Genomic DNA, 22128 nt, shown 5'->3' on the forward strand with positions numbered 1-22128 from the left:
CACAGGCAAGTGCCTGGAGCACCATTTTTTAGACAAGAGCTGGTCACCTCCGGGACATGAGTGAGGGCAGCAGAAGACCGTAGCTCTGGCTCTCTGCCGAACACCTGCTACGTGCCAGGCTCGACGTCTACGCAGTACCGTGTAACCCTCAGAGCTCCTCACCGCCCTGGGGTAGGTATTACTACCCCCTTTTAATAAATGGGGCTCCGAGGAGTTAAGTGACATGTCCAAGCCACCCAGCTACTTAATGGCTGACCTGACTATCGCATGTCCCCGGTGGCTAATGTTGCAGACGTGAGCTGACCACTGAGCATTTCCGTGTGTGTCCGGTGTCTGCCCACCCCCACCCCACCCCCTCAGGCTGGTGCAGGGTCTCAGCCTTCTCTGTCTCCCTCCCTCTCAAAGAGGGGTGCTTACTCTGGTGCTCTCCCATCTGAGCCCTTGCCACACTGTAAACTAGCCTTCTCTGCCAGCCTGTGTGGGGGCTGGGTCTCCAGGGCCCTGGGGGTGCCCAGGATGGAGGAGGGGGTGCTTATTGAATACTCACAAGCCGAAGGGGCCTGGGGGGGGCTCTCGTACCTGGGAGAGGAGCTCAGGAAGGACCAGCGGGGTCCCCAAGTCCACGTGGAACCCGTTCCTGCCCTAACCAGAAGACCAGTGTTTGTGGGCCGTGGCTAACTGCGTGGCCATAGGAAAGTCACTTCATTGCTCTGCATATGGATCTGTCACATGATGTCCGTTCTGGCCGCCCACAGGGGAGCTGTGACCAGAACACAAAAGGCACAGTGAGCTGTGAATTGCTAGGCACACCCAGGGGGTGACAGCTGATGCCGGCTCAGGCTGAGTAGTGCCAGGCCAGTCGGGGCCCCCTCCTCTCAAACACTTCGGGCAGCGGGAATTCAGGGCAGGAGGCAAAGGAATCAGCAGCAGGCAATGAGGGCTCCCTGTGGCATGATCCGGCGCCCCCTAGTGGTCATGGGCGGACCCTGCAGGGCCACTTTTTCCAGGGCAGGCGCAGGGACCCCATTCACTCTTCAGCTGAGCTTGCTAACAGGTCCAAACCCCAGACTCTTCTTGGCGGGCTCTGGAATCAGGCAAACCTGGCAATGGATCCTAGCCACTTCTACTCCAGGCTCCATCCCTCTAATGCTGGGCCAGCCCCACCTCCGCTTTGCCATCTGATTGGATGCCTGGCTGAGCCCAGCGAACTCCCATGTGGACCCTGGGGGCCATGACTTTGTAGCTCACATACCAAAGACCCAAGGCTAGGGGCTCACCAAGCAGAACTAGCTTTTCTAAAGCAGCGTGCTAGTTTCTTCAGAGCCCCAGAGGGGAGTATCCCTGTTCTCGTTTTAGGAATACAGAAATAGAGGCTCCGAGGAGATATGTGGCTTTCCCAAAGACACTTTGCTCCTAAGATTTGAACCCAGGTCTCTCTCACTCCAAAGCCCAGGTACTTGCCTTGTCTCATAGCTTCCCCAAATTATCCACCAACAGCCAGCAGAACTGAGGGGGTGTTTATTAAATCACAAAGCCCCTCTGCCTCTCCGGGGAGAGAAGATCACAGCCATCCAAGTGGGTGGGGGTGGGGCATCTAAGCCCAGTGACGCTGGACCGGGCAGGGAGGGGGCTGAGGGAGGATGGGGACGGGGTGGGGGTGCACAAGAGCCCCCAGAACCAGCGGCGCTGCCTGTTTGGATGGTGGTCTTGGGAGCTCATGAAGGTGTGGGATTAGATTAAAAGGTCCTGGGATCCCAATTTGAGGCAGATGAAACATTTTCAGTCCCAGGCTGCCGCTGGGGCCCGCAGTGAGCTGGAACGCCCCCTTATTCCCCAGTAGGATTAGCAATCTTTCCCAAGAAGATGATGGTGGGCAGGACGCTATCCCTAATAAACACCAGAAAGGGTCTGTTCAGCTTGATGGAGAGCGGCGTCTCCATGGGCAGCGTCTGGGCTCCGGAGGCGGCCGCACCCTCCGTACCCTTCTCATCCATCTTCAGCACCGCCTCGTGCACCGCCTGCGGGAATCAGGATCGAGGTCAGTGTCACCAAGCCACTCTGGGCCAAGGACAGTGAGAGGCCCAGAGAGGGAAAAGCCTCAGCCAGGGTGGCCCAGCACAGCAGTAACCTGGCTGGTGCCAGGCGCCCCAGGCTCCTTCTGCTGTCATTGCCGGAAGGATGCGGGACAAGCAGACTCAGCGTGAAGGGACCGATGCGGCTGGGGGAGCCTCAGCTGCAGCAGGGAGGATGGAGTGGGGTGCGCTATCCTTCCCTGAATTACAGGGAAGTGCCGAGCAGCATAATGGCAGAAAGAGTCTGTGGAACCTCAGCTAGATGGAAGGGACGTGGTGACGTCCCCACCAGGAAGCCTCCAGTCCTGCTCACACTCCTCTTAGCTTCCTGGGGGATGGTGAGAAAGGAACCAAATGGGAGGGGGGGCATCAGAGAAGACTGAGACGCCAGATCTACCCCAGGGCACCCACATCTGTGACGCAGTGATTCACCCTAGGACATGGAAGGTTCTGCACATACTGATGCATTTCATTCCATTCTACAAAATCCTAACAATTTTACTAGCGGGCCAGCCAGGAGTCATTGGCAATCACAGCCATGGGCACACCTAACTGCAGAAAAGAAATGAGCCGTGGAACTGAGTAAAGGCCCCCGGAAAGGGGTAGCTGGCACTGACTATTTATGGGAAGTCTATGTTAAAAGGGAGAAAATTCTACTGTTTTTCTTCCTCTTGCAAATTGGAAAATAAATCTGAATCAGTGCCTACTGGGACCTCTCCCAGACTGGCTCGAACTTCCCACTTAGAACGCGCCGATCCCCACTGCCTATGATGCCAAGCTCTCCCCCACCCCAGCCTCTGGCCATGCTGCTCCCGCTACTGGGAGATCCTCCCCACACCTACCTCTGCTCCTTGCAATCTCCCCACCCCCAATGCCCTTTTAACCTAAAAGTAGGGTTGCCAGGTGAAATAGGGGATGGACCGTTAAATTTGAATTTCAGATAAACGATGAATATCTTTAGTGTAAGTCTATTCCATGCAATATTTTGGACTAAAGAAATTATTGGTCACTTGCCTGAAATGCGAATTTAACTGGGTGTCCTGTATTATATCTGCTCAACCTGGGGACCCTACCCCATACGGTCCTCTCTGCCCCCAGCCGGCAGGTGCTCAGCCTTGCTGAAAACCCCAGGGCCCATGGCTGGTTCATCTCTTGGTCATGCACATGTTTGCAGCTTACTCCCAACAAGCCCGTGAGGTCTTTGGGAGAGGCTCTGGGTCAGACCTAGACCGGTTCTAGGACCAATAAATGTGCCAGGCCTTGATCACTTGTTTGTTGCACAGTTGCACAGAATCGACCTCCAAAATGGGACCAGGAGCTTAAAGACTGGAAACATGAGGCTTGGGGAAGTGATGTGATTGTCCCAGAGTGACAAGGCTGGTGAGGGACAGTGCTGGATCGGCACCCAGCCTGACTGGCAGGACCAGACCCGGCTCATTCAGCTGCTGGGACAGTGGCTCTGGCCCAGGGTTGCAAGAAGGCTCCCTGCGGGTGGGGTGGCATCCGGGCCGGGCAGGCTTACCTTACCCACTTTCAGGCTTTGATGAGGGGTGATCCGAGTGAGATGACCATGCTCCTCAAAGATTTTGGTGATACCCAGGTAGGAGAGCATCTTCTTCAGGTCATAGTTACCAGTGATGGAAACCCTGGGCAGGGACACGTCTACGACCCTGGGGAGATGGGGGTGACAGGTGAGTGGCAGGGTCTCCTTGCTTTCCTGGGCAGGCCGCAGGAGAGGTGATGAATGGGACCTTGGTCTTCCCAGCCCCAGAGGTCTCAGACCCTCTCTTTGTCCCCACGAGGAGGGACTCTGACCCCGAGACCCTGGCTTCAAAACACCTATGCTCTCTGAACTGTGTCCGTTCTTCCTAGCATACCCTCCCAGAGCCCTCACCCACAGAAATGGTCTCAAGTCCCCACTGTTTCAGGGCCCCTTTGGTTGCAGACACAGAGGTGTCGTCCCCTTCACAGTCCTGGCCTTGCCCAAGCCCTGAGCCAGTCCTGACCCAGCAGGCTGGATGCCAGAGGCCGCAAGGGCCTGGGATCTGAAACCAGGTAGAACTGAGCTCAAACGCATTCTGACTCTCATGAGCTCCGTGACGTGGAGCAAATGATCTCCCCTCCCTAAGCCACTTGGGCGAAACGATGGTGCTAATCACAGCAGACGGGGCAGTAAAAGTGTAAAGCAAATGCATGTGGGCGCTCAGGAGTCCCTGACCAGCAGGTGTTCCTCCTTCTGCCCCTTGAGTTAGCAGCTTCACATCCTCCGTGGGTGGGACCTGATGGGCCTCCCCGCTTTGGGGGCCGGGATCAGTGGTCCCAGGAAACCTGTGGATCCTGGATTCCTGTCTCTCTGGCCCTGAGCCCTGTTTCTTCTTGCCTATCCAGGACCTCGCCCCTGCCTGCATTCCTCTCTGTTCTGCGCCATCCATCATGAATGGTGTCTGCCTGATCACCCTCAGGAGGAGACCATGTTCTCCGATAATTGATATCCTACAAAACAAGAGCAAACACATCTCCACTGGCCCCAAGTCACTTCTCCAGCTTCCAGCCCATTCCTTTTCTTTCTTTCATAGCAGAAAGGAGTTGTCTCTGCCAGAGATCTCCACTTCCTCCCACAACTGCCGCAGCCCACTCCGCTTGGTTCTTTGCCCTCCACCTTCCACTTTCCAGGGCCACGGCTGAGCTCAGCTTGCTTGACCCAAGAGACAGCTCTCAGAGAGTGGATCCCCTTTTTCCACCTTGAAGCATTCCAACCCAAGTCCATCTTCCCCTCCTTCGCTCACCCTCTGCCAGAACCATCTCATCGCCCACCTGGACTGTCTGTGACCCTCCAAGCCTCACCCCTCGGTCCTCTTCTCTTCTGTCTTTCCTCCCTCCAGAGGTGTCATGGCTCATTCAGTGTCATGGCTTTAAATACTGGTCATTGGCCCAATGATTCCCAGACTTACCTTTCCACTCATTCATTCGCTCAACAAATTAAGTGCCTCCTCTCTACAAATCGGATGCTTAGATGCATGCGTGAACAGAAGAAGCACAACCCGTGCCCTTGGGTGCATGCTCTAGCAGGGAAGACAGACAAGAAAGTCCATACGATGAAAAGCATCCCGTAATCATCGATACATAGCCTGGGAGTCTGTGTATAAGAAGACAGTGCGTGCAGTGGAGAAAAATACATATCAGCTTGGGGGTATCAGCAATGCTGGGGCTCAGGGAAGATTTGAGAAACTCTGAAGGAGGCAAAGGTGTCAGGCAAGCTGGGTCATTTCTTCTGAGTGAAATGAGCTGCCAAGGAGACTGGTGGTTTCCCGCCTGTGCCCTACAGTTTCTGAGTTCACAGAGGTGTCTTGGGGAATGAGGGGTATGGGAGGTGAAGGGAAAGGGGGGGTCCACTCCCTCTACCCCCACTTTATCCACAAGTCCTGGCTTCATGCAATGTGGGCTCTGTAAGGTCACATTTCCTTTAGGATTCAAATTATGATGACTTGAGACCCTCCAGTTGGATTGGGGGACTCAGCATCCTCATCTCCAAGTTATTCCTGCCAGTTTCCCATGGGGTGCAGCTCTGGGGCTGGCAAGTGGGACTCCATGTTGCTGTGCCAAGCCCCTCTGCAGCCCTCGGGGCCAAGACTACCGCCAGACTGGGTTTGTAGCAGGGAGGATCGGGGGATGCTGTGCAGACCCCAAGCCTAGCAGCCCTCTTGGGATGACCTGCCATGTAGCCTGCTGCTCCTCCCCATCCCCCAGTCCAGCGACTTTATCTGAAGCATTCAGAACCGGAATTTCTCTTTTATGGAGCTTTCGGCTCAATTGAGATATCCAAGATGTGTTCTGCCGTTCCCCCAAGGATGTGTTTTGTGTGGTAGAGCACCCACGGCAGCCCAGCTCTGTCCTAGCATCCTATCTACCTCCCCTAGAACCCTCCCTGGCTCCCAACAGTGTGTCAGCCATGGCAGAGGCTCTTGGTAAAGACCTGTTGGGTGGAGAACAGGGGTGAGGGCAAGGCGGAAGAGAGAGTGTGCAGAGCAGGGAGGAGGCCATCCCGACACCACTCCTACCCAAGTCAACCCTGCAAGCCCCAGCCCTGACCCTTCTCGAGAAAATCGACTGGTAAGCAAGTGCCTGAGAAGAATTCTGTTGGCTCATCTTAAATCTGTTCTAATTTTATGGTTTCTTTTTTAATTATTGACTTTGGTCAATTTGGTCAATTTGGTCAATAAGGACTTTGGTCCTTCAACTATTATAACTTATTTGGGGCACACTTTGCTGGTTTTGTTGTGATATTACAGTTGAAAACATGATTCCGTGTACAATAAACAGTTCCCTCTGACAGCCCGTGGTTGTCCTCGTGGTTCCTTTCTGCCTGGGATTCCATGACTCCTCTTCCGTCCCCACGTGCCACTGTTGGGCCTTGACGACTTAGCTCCGATGCTCCCTGCTCCGTGGCACCCCCCTCCGCCACCACCACCACCAGGGACCATGGTTTTGCTCTGTCCACTCTACTCTCATGATATAAGCATCTCCCTCTACAAGCAAGAGCTTCACTATATTCCTGTGACTTGTCTTCTGGTCTACTTCCTACCAAAACACAAGTTCATCACAGAGCGCAGAATAGGACTTGGCCACGGGGTCAGAGCTCAATAAATCTGGGCTAGAAGAAGCAAAGAGTGGAAGGGAAGGCAAGAAGAAGGAAGCAGCTGCATATGCCAGGCCCCCTCGTACCTTCGTGTGACTAATTTCTTCCATCTGTCAAGAGTGTCCCTCTTCAAGGCCGCCTCCACATTCTTCATTTTGCCCTCGTCAGGAAGGATGAAGGTGGCAGTGATGGTGCCCTGGTAGGGCATTTCCAGAACAGTGCAGGAGAGCTGTTTATCATAGCCAGCTTCATATATGCCCCCATGGAACATCATGGGCACCTTCACTCGCTTGTTTCCATCCAGAATGAAGTCTTCCTCTTTAGTTGCTTTTGGATCAAATTCATGTTGCCACCTGGCTTAGGAGTGAAGAAAGACAAAGTGGCATGAGTGTCCCGAAAGGGAAGGGTTGACTGGACCCAGGTAAGCACTGGTCTCTGTCCACATGGATTCAAGGAGGGCATTTGGATGCTCTGGGATGTCAGGGCAGGTCTCCAGGAATCCTTGCTCTTTGTGCCAGGCCCTGGAAACTCCTGGTAAGATGGGCATGGGTCTGATTGTTCCCAAAGTAGCCATGACCAGGGCTGCTGAGCTGAGAGGGTACCATGGACTGCCTGAAGCCCAGGTGCTCCTGAGGCTGAGAAAGCCTGCAGATTATGTTCCAGCAGAGAGGTCTGGGTGATACTTAGTGGGAGTTATTTGGGTCTGGTGTGAGTGAAAAATACTCAATTCTAAGTCAGGCCTGGAGTAGCTGCTCTCATGTAGGAATGAGAAAACCAATGGAACAGGCTGCTCTTGGGAACCTGCTGAAGAGCAGCAAACACTCAAAGCTGGGTGTTTGGACCCCTCCTTTTTCAACCTAGGAACTCTTTGATGCCATTGGGCATAAACTTGGACCTGGGTCTTTTCGCACCTGCCAACCTCAGAGCCCCCAGTAGGGGGCCTGAGGGCCAAGTCCCTGAATTCAACTCTGGCTTCACTGTTGTGAAAGGATGACCTTAGACAAGTGTCTTAACCTCTCTGGACTTCAGTGTCCTTGTCTGAAGAATGAAGATTTTGATGGGTACCTCATAAGGCTGCTGTGTGGCTGAGTGGGAAAGTCAGGACAGCTCAGTGACCTTGTACAGTGAGTGTTGAGTGGATGCTAGTCATCATCAGCCTCACTGTTGCCATTGCTTTTGCAATCTAAGTGATGTGGGGACTTTGGAAAACTCCAGATTCTCTTCTCTCCCTCTGCTCTTTTCCTCTATGCCATCAGACTCACTGTGGATTTTGAGAGAGCTGAACTTCCGTATTCAGGACCATGTCCCTGACAGCCCAGCAGAGATCTGGCCTGACCTGAGGGCTGTTGGCCTCTGATTCTCCCCCACCCTGGCCAACCTTTGTGTGTGCATGGGGCAGGTGAGTGGGGGGAGTGTGGTGGGGGGGGAGGGTTGAAGCTTGGATTTGGGAATATTTTTTCAACTTTTTTTTAGTCTCTCACTCTCAGATTGGGGAATCTACAGAATGTGACAAGGAGACCAATGCATCCACCAAAATGAACATCATCATCATCATCACCAACACAATCACTGTCCTGGGTGTCTCCTTGGACTAACATAAAGTGCACAGCCGATGGGTCAATAGAAGTGAGTTCTAGTCCCGGCTTTGTATCTCTAAGTCCATTAATCTGTCTCTGTGTTACACTTTCCTCATCTAAGAAATGGGGAAAAGAAAGTCACTCCAACCTCTACAACCAAAGTTGTGTTAGGATAATCAGTACTAATGAAAATGCACATATGGAGAATAATGTAGACTTCCCCAAATTCATTTCTCATGCATTTTTACTTTGAGTCCCAACAACTGCCCTATGAGTTACATATAAAGGCACTCATTTTACATAAGACAAGTGAGGTTCTGAAAGATTAATTATATATGAATTCAAGGTCGCAGAGCAAGCACGTGGCCAACCAGGTCTTTAATCCAAGTCTACTGGAAATCCTATCCTTTCCATACCAACATGCCCAAGCCTTACCTCGAAAGAAAATGCAATTTGTAAGAAGCATCAAAGTGCCAGGGGTTATATTCTTGATCAGGTTGTTGATTTTCCCCTGGGTTTTCTGACTGACATAGTCATTGATCTGCTTCCGAGTATCTTCCAAGTTCTGGAAGTTGGTGGGGACAGTGTCTGCATTGTACAGGTTCTTGGCATCTGTCAGAAACTTCTTCTGTGGCTGCAGCTTCTCGTCGATGAACAAGGCATTTTTAAGGTCCAGCTCGAGGTGCTGGCTCCCCTGGCTCATCCTGTAGATGAGGTAATGAAAGCCCTCGTGAAGGTCTGTCTCTGGCATATTCTTGAAGTTGAAGCCCCTCTTAATCTCATCCAGGGTGGAGTCCTGGGCACCCAGAGACAGCATGGAGAAGGCTGTGGAGATGCTCAAGGGGGAGAAGAAGATATTCTTGTTGGGGCTATTGGAGGCCAGCTTCCTATAAAGTTTGCAGCTGAAGTCTGTGTTTCGCTTTGTGAGCTCCTGGGCTGCCCTCCTTCCCTTCCATGACTGGATCTGGCTCACAGGTCCACGAAACTGTCGTCCCAGAGGGAAGTCGGACTTCAGAAGACCTTCCACAGTGAGAAGGCCAGCCAAAAGTAGGCCCAGGCCCAGCAAGGGGTTCATTTTCCTTGGAGATTGTCCTGTTGAGTAGTAGACTTGAGGTTAGCAGAAAAAAGGAACAAAACAACCCACTGCCCCTATGATGGAAAGAGAAAAATGGGGAGATATACGTGGTGACATCTTTGGAGTCCCTGGATCAAGCTTTACCCGAAGCTCACACACTTCTGTTTCTCCAAGTTATAAGAGCCAATACAGGGGGCGCCTGGGTGGCTCAGTCGTTAAGCGTCTGCCTTCGGCTCAGGTCGTGATCCCAGGGTCCTGGGATCGAGCCCCGCATTGGGCTCCCTGCTCCGCGGGAAGCCTGCTTCTCCCTCTGCCACTCCGCCTGCTTGTGTTCCCTCTCTCGCTGTGTCTCTCTCTTCAAATAAATAAATAAAATCTTTAAAAAAAAAAAAAAAAAAGAGCCAATACATTTCCCTTTTAGGGTTGGCTGGCTTGAGTTGGATTTTTTTTTCCTTACAACCAAAAGAATCCTGACTAATTTGCAGAAATAAAGCCCTTTGTCCAAGATCACATCCCAGGAGAACCCAGGTCTCTCATAAACCTCTTTCCCTATGCTTTTTCCAGGAAGAGAGGCAGTGTGATAGAGAGGAAAAGCCAAATCTACTGGTTCCAGGACTGCTGCTCCTGTCGCCACTTCTCAGCTCAGAATCTCCCAACAAGACTGGGTTTTGGGGGCACATAACTTTCATTTTCGGTTTTCCCTGCATTTCTAGTCTAAGGCTATAGAGATCTGCCAAAAGTATGATATTCTAAAAAGCCTGTTGATTTCTCTAGTTGGACATGGTACTGTCAATGATTTTTACACCAATTTATGTGTCAAATGAAAGCAGACTTTTTCGCTTGATCCTTTGTTATTACTATGGGTTCTCTTGTAATTTACATCTCTGTTTACATCCACGGGAAATAGTGTAATCCTCAATGGTAAAAGCTATTCATGGTTGTCTTAGATTGGATTCCCGAGAAGCAGAGCTTGAAATGCGGATTCAGGCATTGCCTGTATAGGAGAAACTTCTCAGGAAGTGAGGGAAGCAGGACAGAAAGGGAAGGAATTGAGCAAGGATCTGACCCCTTGTAATATGGAGACTTGGCCTGATCCACGGGAGAGGGCTCTGGAGCATCAACCACAGGGCAGCATCGACCCTGTGGGATGAGGATACAGGCCTTTTGGACAGTGGTCAGTAGCTATGGTCTGCCCCCAAGAGACCTGGGGCCTGGGGTAGAACTTCCCGGGTTCAGTTAGCTCCTACTCACCAAAGGCAGTTTTCTGGATTGGGGAGGGAAGCTGTGAGCTGTTAGCAACTAACCCGCACATTACCACCAGCCTGGGGGAACTGGGCCCGGCACCAATAGGGTCCACGCAGCTAAATCCCTGGTGCCCGGCACTGAGTAGGCTCTTTCCAGTTGACTGAATGAGAGGATGAATGAACACCTGCACGGGACCTGTGCCTGGGAGTGCCCCAAATCCGCAAGTTCTTTGTGCCCTCAAACCCTCTATGTCAGGTCCTGTGGACACAGCCCTCAGCAAGAGGACAGGGTCTTCAAAGAGGCTCTGACCCAGGGTTTGAAAATTCTAGTGGATCTTACCCGTTGCTTCCATCTTCCTCATGAAACTTTATTTTTCTAGGTGTTTCGCCCTCCTCAGACTGCCCATGTGCCTCAGGGGCAGGGCCTCCTCCCCAGGTCCAAGGGGGTGGTTCAGGAGCTGGACCCACTCCAACCAGGTCACAGTGAGGTTCAGCCCTGAGAGCTGTTCAGGGAGGGGCACAGGACTTCAGGGATCCAAGGAAGGTGAATTTCGGGGCTCTTTGTTGGTGTATTGGGGTGCTGCCCTCTCTCTTTCTCTGGATGTCTGGGGCAGGAAGGTGTGAATGCATGCAGGGCTCTGCAGAGAAATTGGAGCTGGGGCCACAGATTAGGTGAACCCGGAGCCCACCCACCCTACTTCTAGACTTCGGGCAGTGCTAGTGTGAGTTACATAGTCAGCTACACGAGGCCAAAAGCATCCGAACAAATACAAGTGTGTATTCAAAAAATCCCAGGACTACCAAGCAGTGAGGACTCCGGGCTCTGCTCTCACATGCCTCTCTGCTGTGTGACACTCAAAAAGGACGCCCCCTCTCTGAGCTTAGGTGATCTCTCAGCACCTTCCACTCCTAATGACATAGATTTCAGTAAAAATTAAACGTAGCTGGTGATGGACAAGGGCTCTAGGGACTGTCTGAAGATAGGTTTTAGAAGGCAAGATTGGTAAAGCCCCTGAGGATGTTTCAGATAAAGGAAAGAAAATTAAAAATGGAAAGGATTCGATCTCTCAGGTTAGTGGGCTGGACTGTTTACAGAGTCGGCCTGGTTTAAAAATAGGAGCTTCACTTGTTGGGATGAGCCCTGGGTGTTGTACGGAAGTGATGAATCATGAAATCCTACTCCTGAAACCAATTTCACGCTATATGATTACTAGCTAGAATTTAAATAAAATTTGGGGGGAAAAAATAAAAGAAATAAAAATAGAAGCTTCTTGTATTCAGAGTAGACGGTGTCTGCCTGGGAGCTAATTCCCAACACCCGGGAGTGGGGAAGCTAGCCGCCTCCATCAAGGTACCGAGAGAACAATCTCAACAGTAGGTTCACCACCAGCCAGCGGAGATGCAAAGCCTTTGGGTAACCTGCTGGGAGCAGAGTGTGGGTCCAGGCACAGGGCCAGAACCCGCATAACCTGCAGCAGAGGAGGGAAGCTGCTGGAAGCTTCTGGCATGGACAGCACACACACACACACACACACACACACACACACACACACACACACTGCTCGGTCAGTGGCCCCTAAAAGTGTTTTCTACGTCTCCAAGTTTTTGGAACAAGAACTGATTATGGAATTAAAAGTCTGGATATTGGTCCTCTCCTGCTTGTGTGTCTGTGAGGTGGCCCAGAAGAAGTCTGTCAACCCTTTCAAGCCTCAGTGTCTTCATCTACTAAATGGGCAAGGGGAGTGATACTTTGGCCTCCTCCCCACTAGATGCTGCTAATCTCCTCGCTGGCCCTGGCGGTGGAGACAAGGACCACACCCTGGCCGGGTCTCAGCTTGCCCCGCCTCCTTGGGCTTGTGTCACGGGGTTCCCCACCAACCTCCTGCCCTGTCCCATGGAGTCCCAACAGCCTGGCCTTTCTTCCCCCAAACAGCCCACACTAGCCCCATTTCTGGGCCTCTCCATTCGTCATCACAGGCTCTGAACTCGATTCAAACTTGTTAGATGGGTACCAGTCCCAAATGCCTGAGGAGGCTAACTTTTATTCCATTCATTAAAATAGCTGAGCAACTGGTTATTTCCCAGTAAATTGATAGACTGCCCACGTTGAGCAATTCTTTGTTGGTTTTTAGTTTGGAGTGTGTGCGTGTGTGTGTGTTGTTGTCACCCTAATAAAATAAATAAACACAATCAGGAAGAAAAAGAACAAGATAGGACCTGAGCCTGGTGGGGGCCACATGGGGCGGATAAAGCTACCATCCGCCTTGCAACTCGTCTCTGACTCTCCTGCTCCCACATTCCCTTTTCATTTAGGGAATCGATTCCTTTCTCTTATGAATAGATGAAATAGTATGGCCCTGACTCAGGAGTCATTCCTCCTGAAGACAGATCCAAGCCGGGCGAGGAGCCCTCTGAACGAGCGGCGTAGGCACCCGGGGTCTGCACGCGGAGGGGGTCCCCGGGGAGGGGCTCTGCTTTCACCTCCCACACTGTCCTGATGAGCTTCATAATGGGAATCAGCCAATCGAAGAGACTGAGGCGGGGAGAGAGGGATAGGCTAGCACTTTCAACAAGAATCCTGGAAGTCCGTTCATTCTTACTCTCACTGGTAGTTTGGGAAAACAAGACAGCAGCAAACAGAGCCCCGGAAGGAATCAGAACCACTCCGCACATGGCGGTTTGGGACGAGGAAAAGCTCATGCAGTCTCGGTCCTCAAACCAGTGAGACTAAAAAGCTTAGGGTGCTCTGGATGGGTTCCCCTCCCCAGCGACTTGAGCCCTAATGAGTGACTGCCAGCCAGCCACAGTGCCCCCTGCTCAGGGAAGGGCCTCTTCCTGCAAGGCTGGACAGTGGTGTCCTGTCCTGCCTTGAGGAACCCCAGAACCCCTGAGACCCCAGTTTCCCTCCAGTCCTTTCTAGAGCTCTCCATGGAGGGCACAGCCCTTGCATAAACTCAATGCCCTCCCTTGGACTACAGAGTTTGAGGCCCCTTCCTAAAGATGTGCCTTGGCACCCCAAAAGACCAGCACCAAAGCCCTGGGCTTGAGGACGTCCCAGCTATGGGCTGGGGTCCACCTATTTTAAAGGATTGATATTGTTTTCAGGGGAGATTGCGCTAGACATATTAGGATTATTTTTTGAAGCAGGTTTAGAACTAAGTGGTGGGAAGACATATCCTCCCTCCCCTGCTGGACGTGAGAGAAGACCCAGGAACAAAATCCAATGAGTATTGCAGTAGACTTTGTCCTCCCTCCTGGGAAACAAAGAGGGTGGGACACGAGTCAACAGTCTCACCTCTGCATTTGCCCTGGAGATTTCTGTCTTCATCCTTTTAAGAAATATTTGGAGCCTTCACTATGTGCCCACCCTCAGCCTTCCCTGGAGCCCACACGTGGAGCTCTCTCTCCTGAGGGGCGATGTCCCCCGCCAGCCCCACAGACTTCTCCAAATCCTCATGCACTTTCCAGCTCTTTATCTGGCCCATTCCTCCTGCCTTCAGTGACTTCATTCCAGGATGAGGGATTGCATGGGTTGGAAAGGCTGAGCCACCATCAAGTTCAGGGCCAGTCGTGCCATAAAGGGGAAAGGGAGGCCCAGAAGACAAGGGAGCTATCTGAGGTCACGCCATGCATTTTGATGGATCAGAGTGGAAATCCAACTCATTAAGGCAATTCTGCAACAGTACGTGGGCCTGGCTGCTTGGCCTCCCTTTCTTCCCCAAAATCTTGAGTTGGTAGATATAGCTTCTGTCCTCAGGGAGAGATAAAGATAGACAAACAGCTCACAGACAAGGCTGGGCATAGCCTAAGCCACAGCGCAGGGGCAGACCTGAAGGGGAAGGACCCCCTTATCTCCCGGGACAACCCCCATTCCATTCTCACCAAGGATTTTCCTCTAGAAAAGCACTGGGGATCGACATCCATGAAAACGAATCAGGGCTCACCAAAATGCCCAGCACACTCCTCAAGAGAAGGGTTTCCCAATTTGGAAATCCTCCAGAATTTCCTTCAAGACACCCACCCTGGGACTGCACTGAATCCTCCCACAACTTCGCACGGAGTAGACAAAAAGCAACCAACCAACAACACTGGATACTCACAGTACATTCAGGAGAAATCCACTGAGCCAGCCAAAGGGATTTACTTTTCTTGCTTTATTATTTATACTTCCATGGCCTCTTGGTAAAGTAGACCAAAGGCCAATAGAATTAGCCGGCCAGAGTGGGCAGGTGATGGAGACTCTGGGAGCAATGACCACACCACTTCCTCGGGGGTTTCTCCTCATCCCCGGAGGCAGCCCCGCAATATTTAGACCACACCTGCTGGGCTGTGGCCTTTCTAATGAAGTCCATTTATATCTTTTGCAACTAGTGCATTTCCCAATCACTGTGGGTCTGGAACCTGGAGTGTTCTACAGGTAGATTACTATTAAATAGTCAACCCAAACATCACTGCTATCATTGATGGGAAGAGGTTGATAGCTGGGTTTCTTAGGGTCATTCCTATTATCCCCCATTTCTTTCTTTTGCTGTTTCTCCAGCACTCTACAATGATCAGTTCCATTACCTTAGCTGTCATGGAGTTCTTTTGGGGGAAGAGAAACAATGAAATACATAGTTTCTGTTGGGATTAGTAGGAATCAAAGACTCACATCAAAGTGTTTGATCATTCAAGAAAATGACAAATTGCTTTCCGCCTGCCTGTTGCGCTAGGGCAATGAAATGATGGGTGGTTCCCCCTCCTGACGTTTCTGCATTTTCCGAGTTGTCTTTAAGGAATGGGTATTCCCTAAGAATTAATTTTTAAAAGATTTAAAATAAAATGAAATTCTTACCCTCAAACCCACTGATCCCAGGATGCAAGAGCGATGAGCCCAATGCACCTGTTTATTTTTTTTTTAAGATTTTATTTTATGTTTTTTGAGAGAGAGAAAGAGAGAGAGAAAGAGGGAGAGATTGTGCAAGCAAGGACAGAGGGAGAGGGAGAATCTCAAGCAGACTCCATGCTGAGCAGGGAGCCCAACATGGGGCTCGATCCCACAACCCTGAGATCATGACTTGAGCCAAAATCAAGAGTCAGACGCTCAACCGACTGAGCCACCCAGGTGCCCCTACACCTGTTTTCAATTCGGCTTTCTCTAATTCTAATGAGCAGAAAAATCATGCAAATATTCCTTCCCCACTTAGTGACTTTCCATAATAGGTCCCATGGGACCACAGTACCAAGAGTGATGGACAGTGTTTCTCTTCCTTCAGGATGCTACTTTCAGCAAAGTCATGACTCGCATCCTCAAAGCTGTACAGAGCAGATGGCCCAGTGAAGCCTTATAGAAAAGAGGGGCCACTGGCTCTTTGACAGGCCTGGCTCAGCCACATCCTGATCCACTCACAGACCAGATCCACCAGGCCCTGGAGATGTGGGGCTCCAGAGCTGCTAGAATCAGGAAGGGCCCCTGTGGGAGGCCATGAACCACCACCTTCCCTCTGCCAGGGAGGCAGGCCTGTCTGTCGCGATGCATCTGGGCCAGGTCCACCGAGTGACTGGATGAGGCGAGAGGCCTCACTGTCAGGCTCTGTTCACTGAGGGGTGCAGATGGAAATGCAGCCACGGCAGCAGGAGGGGCTGAGGCGAGGGCCGTGGTCCCATCGTGGTGAGGGCTGAGACCAGCCAGGCAGATGCTGACCCAGATCTCTGCCCTGGTTTGGGAGGGAAGAACCCTGCTTGTTAATGACAGGGTGAGACCTGTGTGAGTCTTCGGCCCACACCCACTGGCTGCCACAGACACACTCTGCCCTGGGGTGAACTCCCACAGGAGACGTACGGGTGAGGCCAGGGAGGCACAGCAGGTGGGCCAGCGGGGATGCTTGCTGAGCAACATGGGGCTGCACTGGGGACGCCTGAGTTCAGACCAGTCAGCCACAGTGGAGGGGAGCCAGGGAGGGAGGCCAGGCCCTGAATCTCAGTGACCAGCTGCCCACGCCGGCCAGGGGTCCTGATCAGCCGAAGTATAGGCTTGCAGAGATGGGTGCTGTGGAGAGCACAGCCCCCTCCCAGCACCCATCAAGGGGGCACCGCCTAGACTCGGGGCTGTCTGACCACCCATAGATGGGAACACTCGAGGCCCATGGATTTGGGCCTGGCGTCCATCGAGGGCTAGGAGGGTGAAGATGATTGTCCAGTCTGGGGACCCTGCAACGAGCTGATGGATGAGGGCAGTGGCCCACGGCTGGGGTATGGCCCCAGTGTGTTTTTATGGCATGGCCTTTTGTCCGGGGGAGGGGAGAGCAGGGAGCGTCCAGATGCACCCTCGCTCTTTGGCTGTCCCAGATGCCAGGCCTGTGAGAGACCTAGGAACGCAGCAGTGACCATGCCAGGCCCCGGGTCCCACAGCACAGGTCTGCTGGGAACACAGGAGGGCACAGAGATAGAGCCAAGCTCGGTGAAGGCTTATTATTATGCATTATTACAAGAGACATTTACTGATAGATATTATGTATTTTTCACGTGAACTTTGTAAGTTAGGTGCTGTTAGACCCATTCCACATGTGAGAAAACTGAGGTTCATTTAGCCAGATTATGAGCAGACCCAAGACTAAAAACTTGGACCTTCTGTTTCCTAATCCCTTGTTCTAGCCACAGCTCTGGAAGAACATAAATGGGATCGGTGGCCACAGTATTTGTACAACCAGCCCTGACCCCTGGGGTCCCCGTCCAGACTAGTGCTCCAGCCCCTGCAGCCAGGCACAGGAAAGGGGACAGAATGTCTGTCTATTTGAACGGTTACCTCGGCCCTTGGTTCTCTCCCCTAAGACACACACACACATACACACACACACACATGCACACAAATGTACACACACCCATGCACACACATAGACACACATTTCTTGCTTCTCCCAGACTGCTGGCCCTCTTCATATCCTCGTCCCACAGCCCCCAATTTTTCAAGTAGGATCCTCTAGACGCCCCAGCCCCACAGCCTCATCTGCAACCTGGGTGGGCTTCTGCTCAGGACCTGCCATACCTGCGTCTGTCACCTCCTCCCTTTCCCCACTGGCCCAGCCTAGCCAGTAGGCCCTGCTCGGGTCCACATCAAGAGATCAAACTGCCTGGGAGTCCCCTTCCTCCCTGCCTAGAAAAGCCCAGGCCTGCTTTTTCTGCCCCCATCCCAAACAGCACCCGGCACTCTGCGAGGCCTATTGTGGGAGCTCTGTAGGTCACCGATGGAGACCTAGCTAGCTAGGACCTGCGTGTTTGGCATGCGGGTGAGCTCACAGAGAAAGGTGAGGGCACGCTGCCCAGATATCAGGATGACACACTCCATTCCAGTCCCTGGTTCCATGGCCCTGATCTCTGTAATGTCTCTGAACAGAATCATCCAGCCCAGATTCCTTCCCTGGGGCGGGAGGGGAGTGGCCAGGGTGCCCAGGCAGAGCTGTAGATCACCAGGCGCCCAGCACACACGTGGACATGACCCCTGCCCCACTTCCCAGATGGAGGCTGGGCACGGGCACCACACCCCCCTGCCCTCCCCCAAGCTCTGGGAAGTCTAGAACCCACAGGCCTGGGCCTGTGCTCTGGGCTCCGGACATGCTGACCTGTAATGCACAGGTGACTGAGGAAGCCATACCAGGCCCTGGATCTCAGTTTACCCACCTGTTCAGTGGGGGAGCAGGGGGTACCTGGATCTCTGGTTGCCTGAGGAGGCCAATCTCTTGGCAGTTATCCTATGAATCAGTTGCATTTAAACAGACCTTAAGTCTGTGTTTAATGATGTTCTAGGGGCGCCTGAGTGGCTCAGTTGGTTAAGCATCCAACTCTTGGTTTCAGCTCAGGTCATGATGTCAGGGTCATGGGATCGAGCCCTGCATCGGGCTCTGTGCTCAGCTGGGGAGTCCGCTTGAGATTCTCTCCCTCCCTCTCCCTCTGTCCCTTCCCCCACTCACGTGCACTATAAATAAATGAATACATAAATAAATAAATATATAAATAACATCTTTTAAAAAATGATGTTCTAGCCAGGACTAGAGTCTGGTATAACAGCGGAACAACAGAACGTATAGAAGCAGAATGTTTCAGGGGCGCCTGGGAGGCTCAGTCGTGGGGCGTCTGCCTTCGGCTCAGGTCGTGATCCCGGGGTCCTGGGATCGAGCCCCGCATCGGGCTCCCTGCTCGGCGGGAAGCCTGCTTCTCCCTCTCCCACTCCCCCTGCTTGTGTTCCCTCTCTTGCTGTGTCTCCCTCTGTCGGATAAATAAAATCTTTTTTTAAAAAAAAAGCAGAATGTTTCAGAAAAACCTTTATGGAAGGACAATTGCAAATCACAAAGAAAAAAAAGAAGTCCCTATTTCAATGTTTCACTACACTTTGGGGCAAGTCCACCAATTAGATGTCAGCAGTGTGAGCACATGTACACACACATATGTACACACAGACACACGCACACACGCGTGTGTTTAATTCTTACTAGTCTATGAGGGAAAGACTGTTGGAATGCCCACTATGTAGATTTAAAAACTGAGGTTAGACTAGTGCATGTGTTGACTATCACACGGTTATTAAGTAGATGGACGACCTCATCAGAATATCTTAATATAGAAGAAAAAAAGTTACTGTGGATACCATAGTGGAGCAAGTTTGGGAGAGATTGACGAAAAATGGGGACGGTCTGTAGCTGAGTGTAAAGCCATTGCTTAAGTGTTTGCAGAACTTGCCCCGATGGCTCATCTGCTTCCACGTGGCCCGGCGGCCACAGGAGACCTCGCTGCCCCCCGTTCTCCACTTTTGAGCCAGTCATTCGGCTTCGCCTCTCACCGCCTTTCCTGTCCCCTCCCTGTGGCTGACTGGCAGAGCTTCGGTCGAAACACGGATCGAGTGTCTACAAGGTGCTGGGCGCCGTGCAGGGTCAAGGAACCCACGTGCTCTCTCGGGAGCTCACAGACCAGAAAGGGGACGGCCACCAGAGCGAGCTCTGTGACCTGTGACCGAGGCCTGAGCAAACCCTTGCGCATTCCCAGTGGAGAGATACATCTTAGCCAGCCGGGAGAGCAAGGAAGGCTTCCTGGAGTCGGTGACGCCTGTCTTTCTAAAGGGGGGTCTGAGGCTTCGCTCCAGCAATCCCAGCACGGTGGCAACTGGAGAAAGTGTGGCCATGACAAAGGCACAGGGAAGTGAGGAACGCGCCCGGGTGAAGGCTGGCCTCGGGAAGTCCTCCCTTCCCCAGGTCCCCCAGAGCAAGCCCAGGTAGAATTTCAGCATATGCGCACCAGGCACATGGCTGAATTCTATCTACTTCTCCTCAGCGAGCCTCAGTGGGCTCGTCTGCAAAATGCTTTATTCATTTCCCACCTGCCTAGAAACCGGGCCCAGGAGCAAGGCGGAGTCTTCCAAGTGCCAGACGCTTACTCGTTTACCTGGCGGGGCCGGGGCCGGTATGCAAGAGGGAGAAGCAGAGTGATCTCACCTGACCTGGCTATACCCCTCTCCTGCATTCTTGTCACGCTGGGCTTGGGGACGGCAGGAGGAGAGAGGACGGGATGAGCAGGCTAGGAGAAGGGGAGGAGGGCAGACGGGACAGCCTGGGACGCTGGGGTGGGGTGGGTTCACTGCCACCTGCGTTAGAGATGCACACTGAAGCGAGTCAAGGCCTCCTGAATCAAGCACAGGGAGCTGGGAGTCAGAGAGGCCTGGGTTCTAGTCCTCATCAATCACGCAGTAGCTGGGCCACCTCACCCAGCCCACTTCACCTTGCTGGGCCTCACTGTTTCCACCTGTTTGGTGGGCTTACAGAACCACTTGCTTTGCCCACTTCACCAAGTTGCTGGCAATGCTCTCAAATGCAATAGTCAATGTGAAGGTGGTAAATGAATAATAAATAATAATAACAACATAATTAATAATAATAGTAATAATGAGCAGGAGGAGCACCTGATTCGGCTTAGCCACGACACGCAGTGCTCCTCGCTTCCATCCTCTGGCATCTAGAGAGAGAGTGTTGGGTGCTTACTGGGTGCTTAAGGCCCAGTGGCGGGTAATTCTTCCCATCCCAAGGGAATATGTGCTGTAAATAACAGATCAGACAGCGAGAGTAGAATTTTAAGGAAGGCTGAGGTCTGTAAATAAATTAGCTATTTGCCAGTGTAAAGACAGGGAAAGATGTCTCTATTTGGGTAACTACTAGATGTTTTATGTGCTACAGTGCAGGTAAGTATGAGAAGCACTCATTTCTGGGTGTTTAGAGATTTGGGAAAACAGAAAGGCTGTCTACCTAGGACCCCAAGCCACGGGCCTGAGGGAGTTGAGCCATGTGGGTGGGGAAGTGGTGAGGAAACACTCAAGACTATGCACCCATTCTCCAGGAATGGTCCATCCCATTCCCCAAATCCCGGTCCAGGACCAGCTGCAAGCACCGGTACAGGAATGAGGAGTGATCCAGCTCTGGAAGCCGTCCGCACGGGGCTCAGCCTGCAGGTGGACGGAGGTGCGAGGCAGCTCAGAAATAGGGAAGGGGAGGTTCCCCTCATTCATTCACATTTCTAGCACCCCTCCCAGAATGAGAGAAAGCAGGCTGGTAAAAAAACAGGTGTCGGGGCACCTGGGGGGCTCAGTCGGTTAATGGGGTCCATGGGAGTGACCTGGCAGGGGGAGTGCTGGTGGGTCCGGATGTTCTCTGGGCCGGTGGATCTGGTTGCAGGGACTCGATCTGGGCCAGCGTAGGCATCTAGGGGGCCTTCGGGAAGTGCAGGGCCGAGTGGCTTCTGAGGTGATGGCAGCTGGTGGCTGGAGACAGGCAGGTGGTGGGGCTTTGAGGCCATGGTCATTTGAGTCAGGGCCTCGGGGGCCCCTGGGCTTAAGGGCTGAGCAGGTAGACAAGAGTAAAGCTGGGTGTCAGGTGAGAGAAAAGAAGCAGTGAGTCAGGACCTCGAGGACCGCTGTGGCCACCAGCATGCCGCCCCGTAGCCTTGCTCCCACCACAAAGACAGTTGTTCTTCCATTCTCACTCTGGCCCAGGGGCTTCTGTCTTGCTGTTCTCTCTGTCCTGTGGTCCTCTGCTCCTTCGTCACCTCGGGGTGCCCTCTTAGCTAAGTGGACACACCTGCTGGGACTTTCATGCCCAACATCTTCCAAGCTTCACATCTTATCTTCTGCCACCAAGACACGCTGCCTTAGTGCTCCTGGGTCCCACTCGCCAATCCCAGGGCCCAGTTCCTCCCTGCCTGGGTGAGGGGTCGAGGTGGGACAGGTGATAAAATGGCAGCTTCTGCCGCCACCTGGGGACGGGTAGTGTCCGTAAGAAGGACAGGGAGGGTGAAACTATAGGTAGCACCTCAGTTATCCCACATACATACAAGCATGCACGCACACTTACACACGCACACACACGCATGCACACACACAAGCATGCACCTGCACGTACACACACGCACACACATGCATGCACACCCACCTGCATGCACACCCACAAGCACGCACGAGCACATACACACACGCACACACATGCATGCACACCCACCTGCATGTACACAC

General features: G+C 52.6%; 1 protein-coding gene across 1 annotated transcript; it reads right to left on the bottom strand.

Annotated features, from left to right (window-relative positions):
- Window positions 1-1826: 1826 nt before the first annotated feature.
- On the bottom strand, window positions 1827-9360 carry SERPINA12 (serpin family A member 12). Its single transcript, XM_032404702.1, has 4 exons — window positions 8721-9360; window positions 6795-7065; window positions 3595-3742; window positions 1827-2018 (listed from the first exon to the last, which is right to left on the bottom strand). Exons 1-4 carry the CDS (start codon window positions 9358-9360, stop codon window positions 1827-1829), a joined length of 1251 nt encoding a protein of 416 aa, XP_032260593.1.
- Window positions 9361-22128: the final 12768 nt, after the last annotated feature.

This window comes from Phoca vitulina, unplaced genomic scaffold (genome assembly GCF_004348235.1).
Source record: "Phoca vitulina isolate PV1807 unplaced genomic scaffold, GSC_HSeal_1.0 scaffold7, whole genome shotgun sequence".
NCBI lineage: Eukaryota > Metazoa > Chordata > Mammalia > Carnivora > Phocidae > Phoca > Phoca vitulina.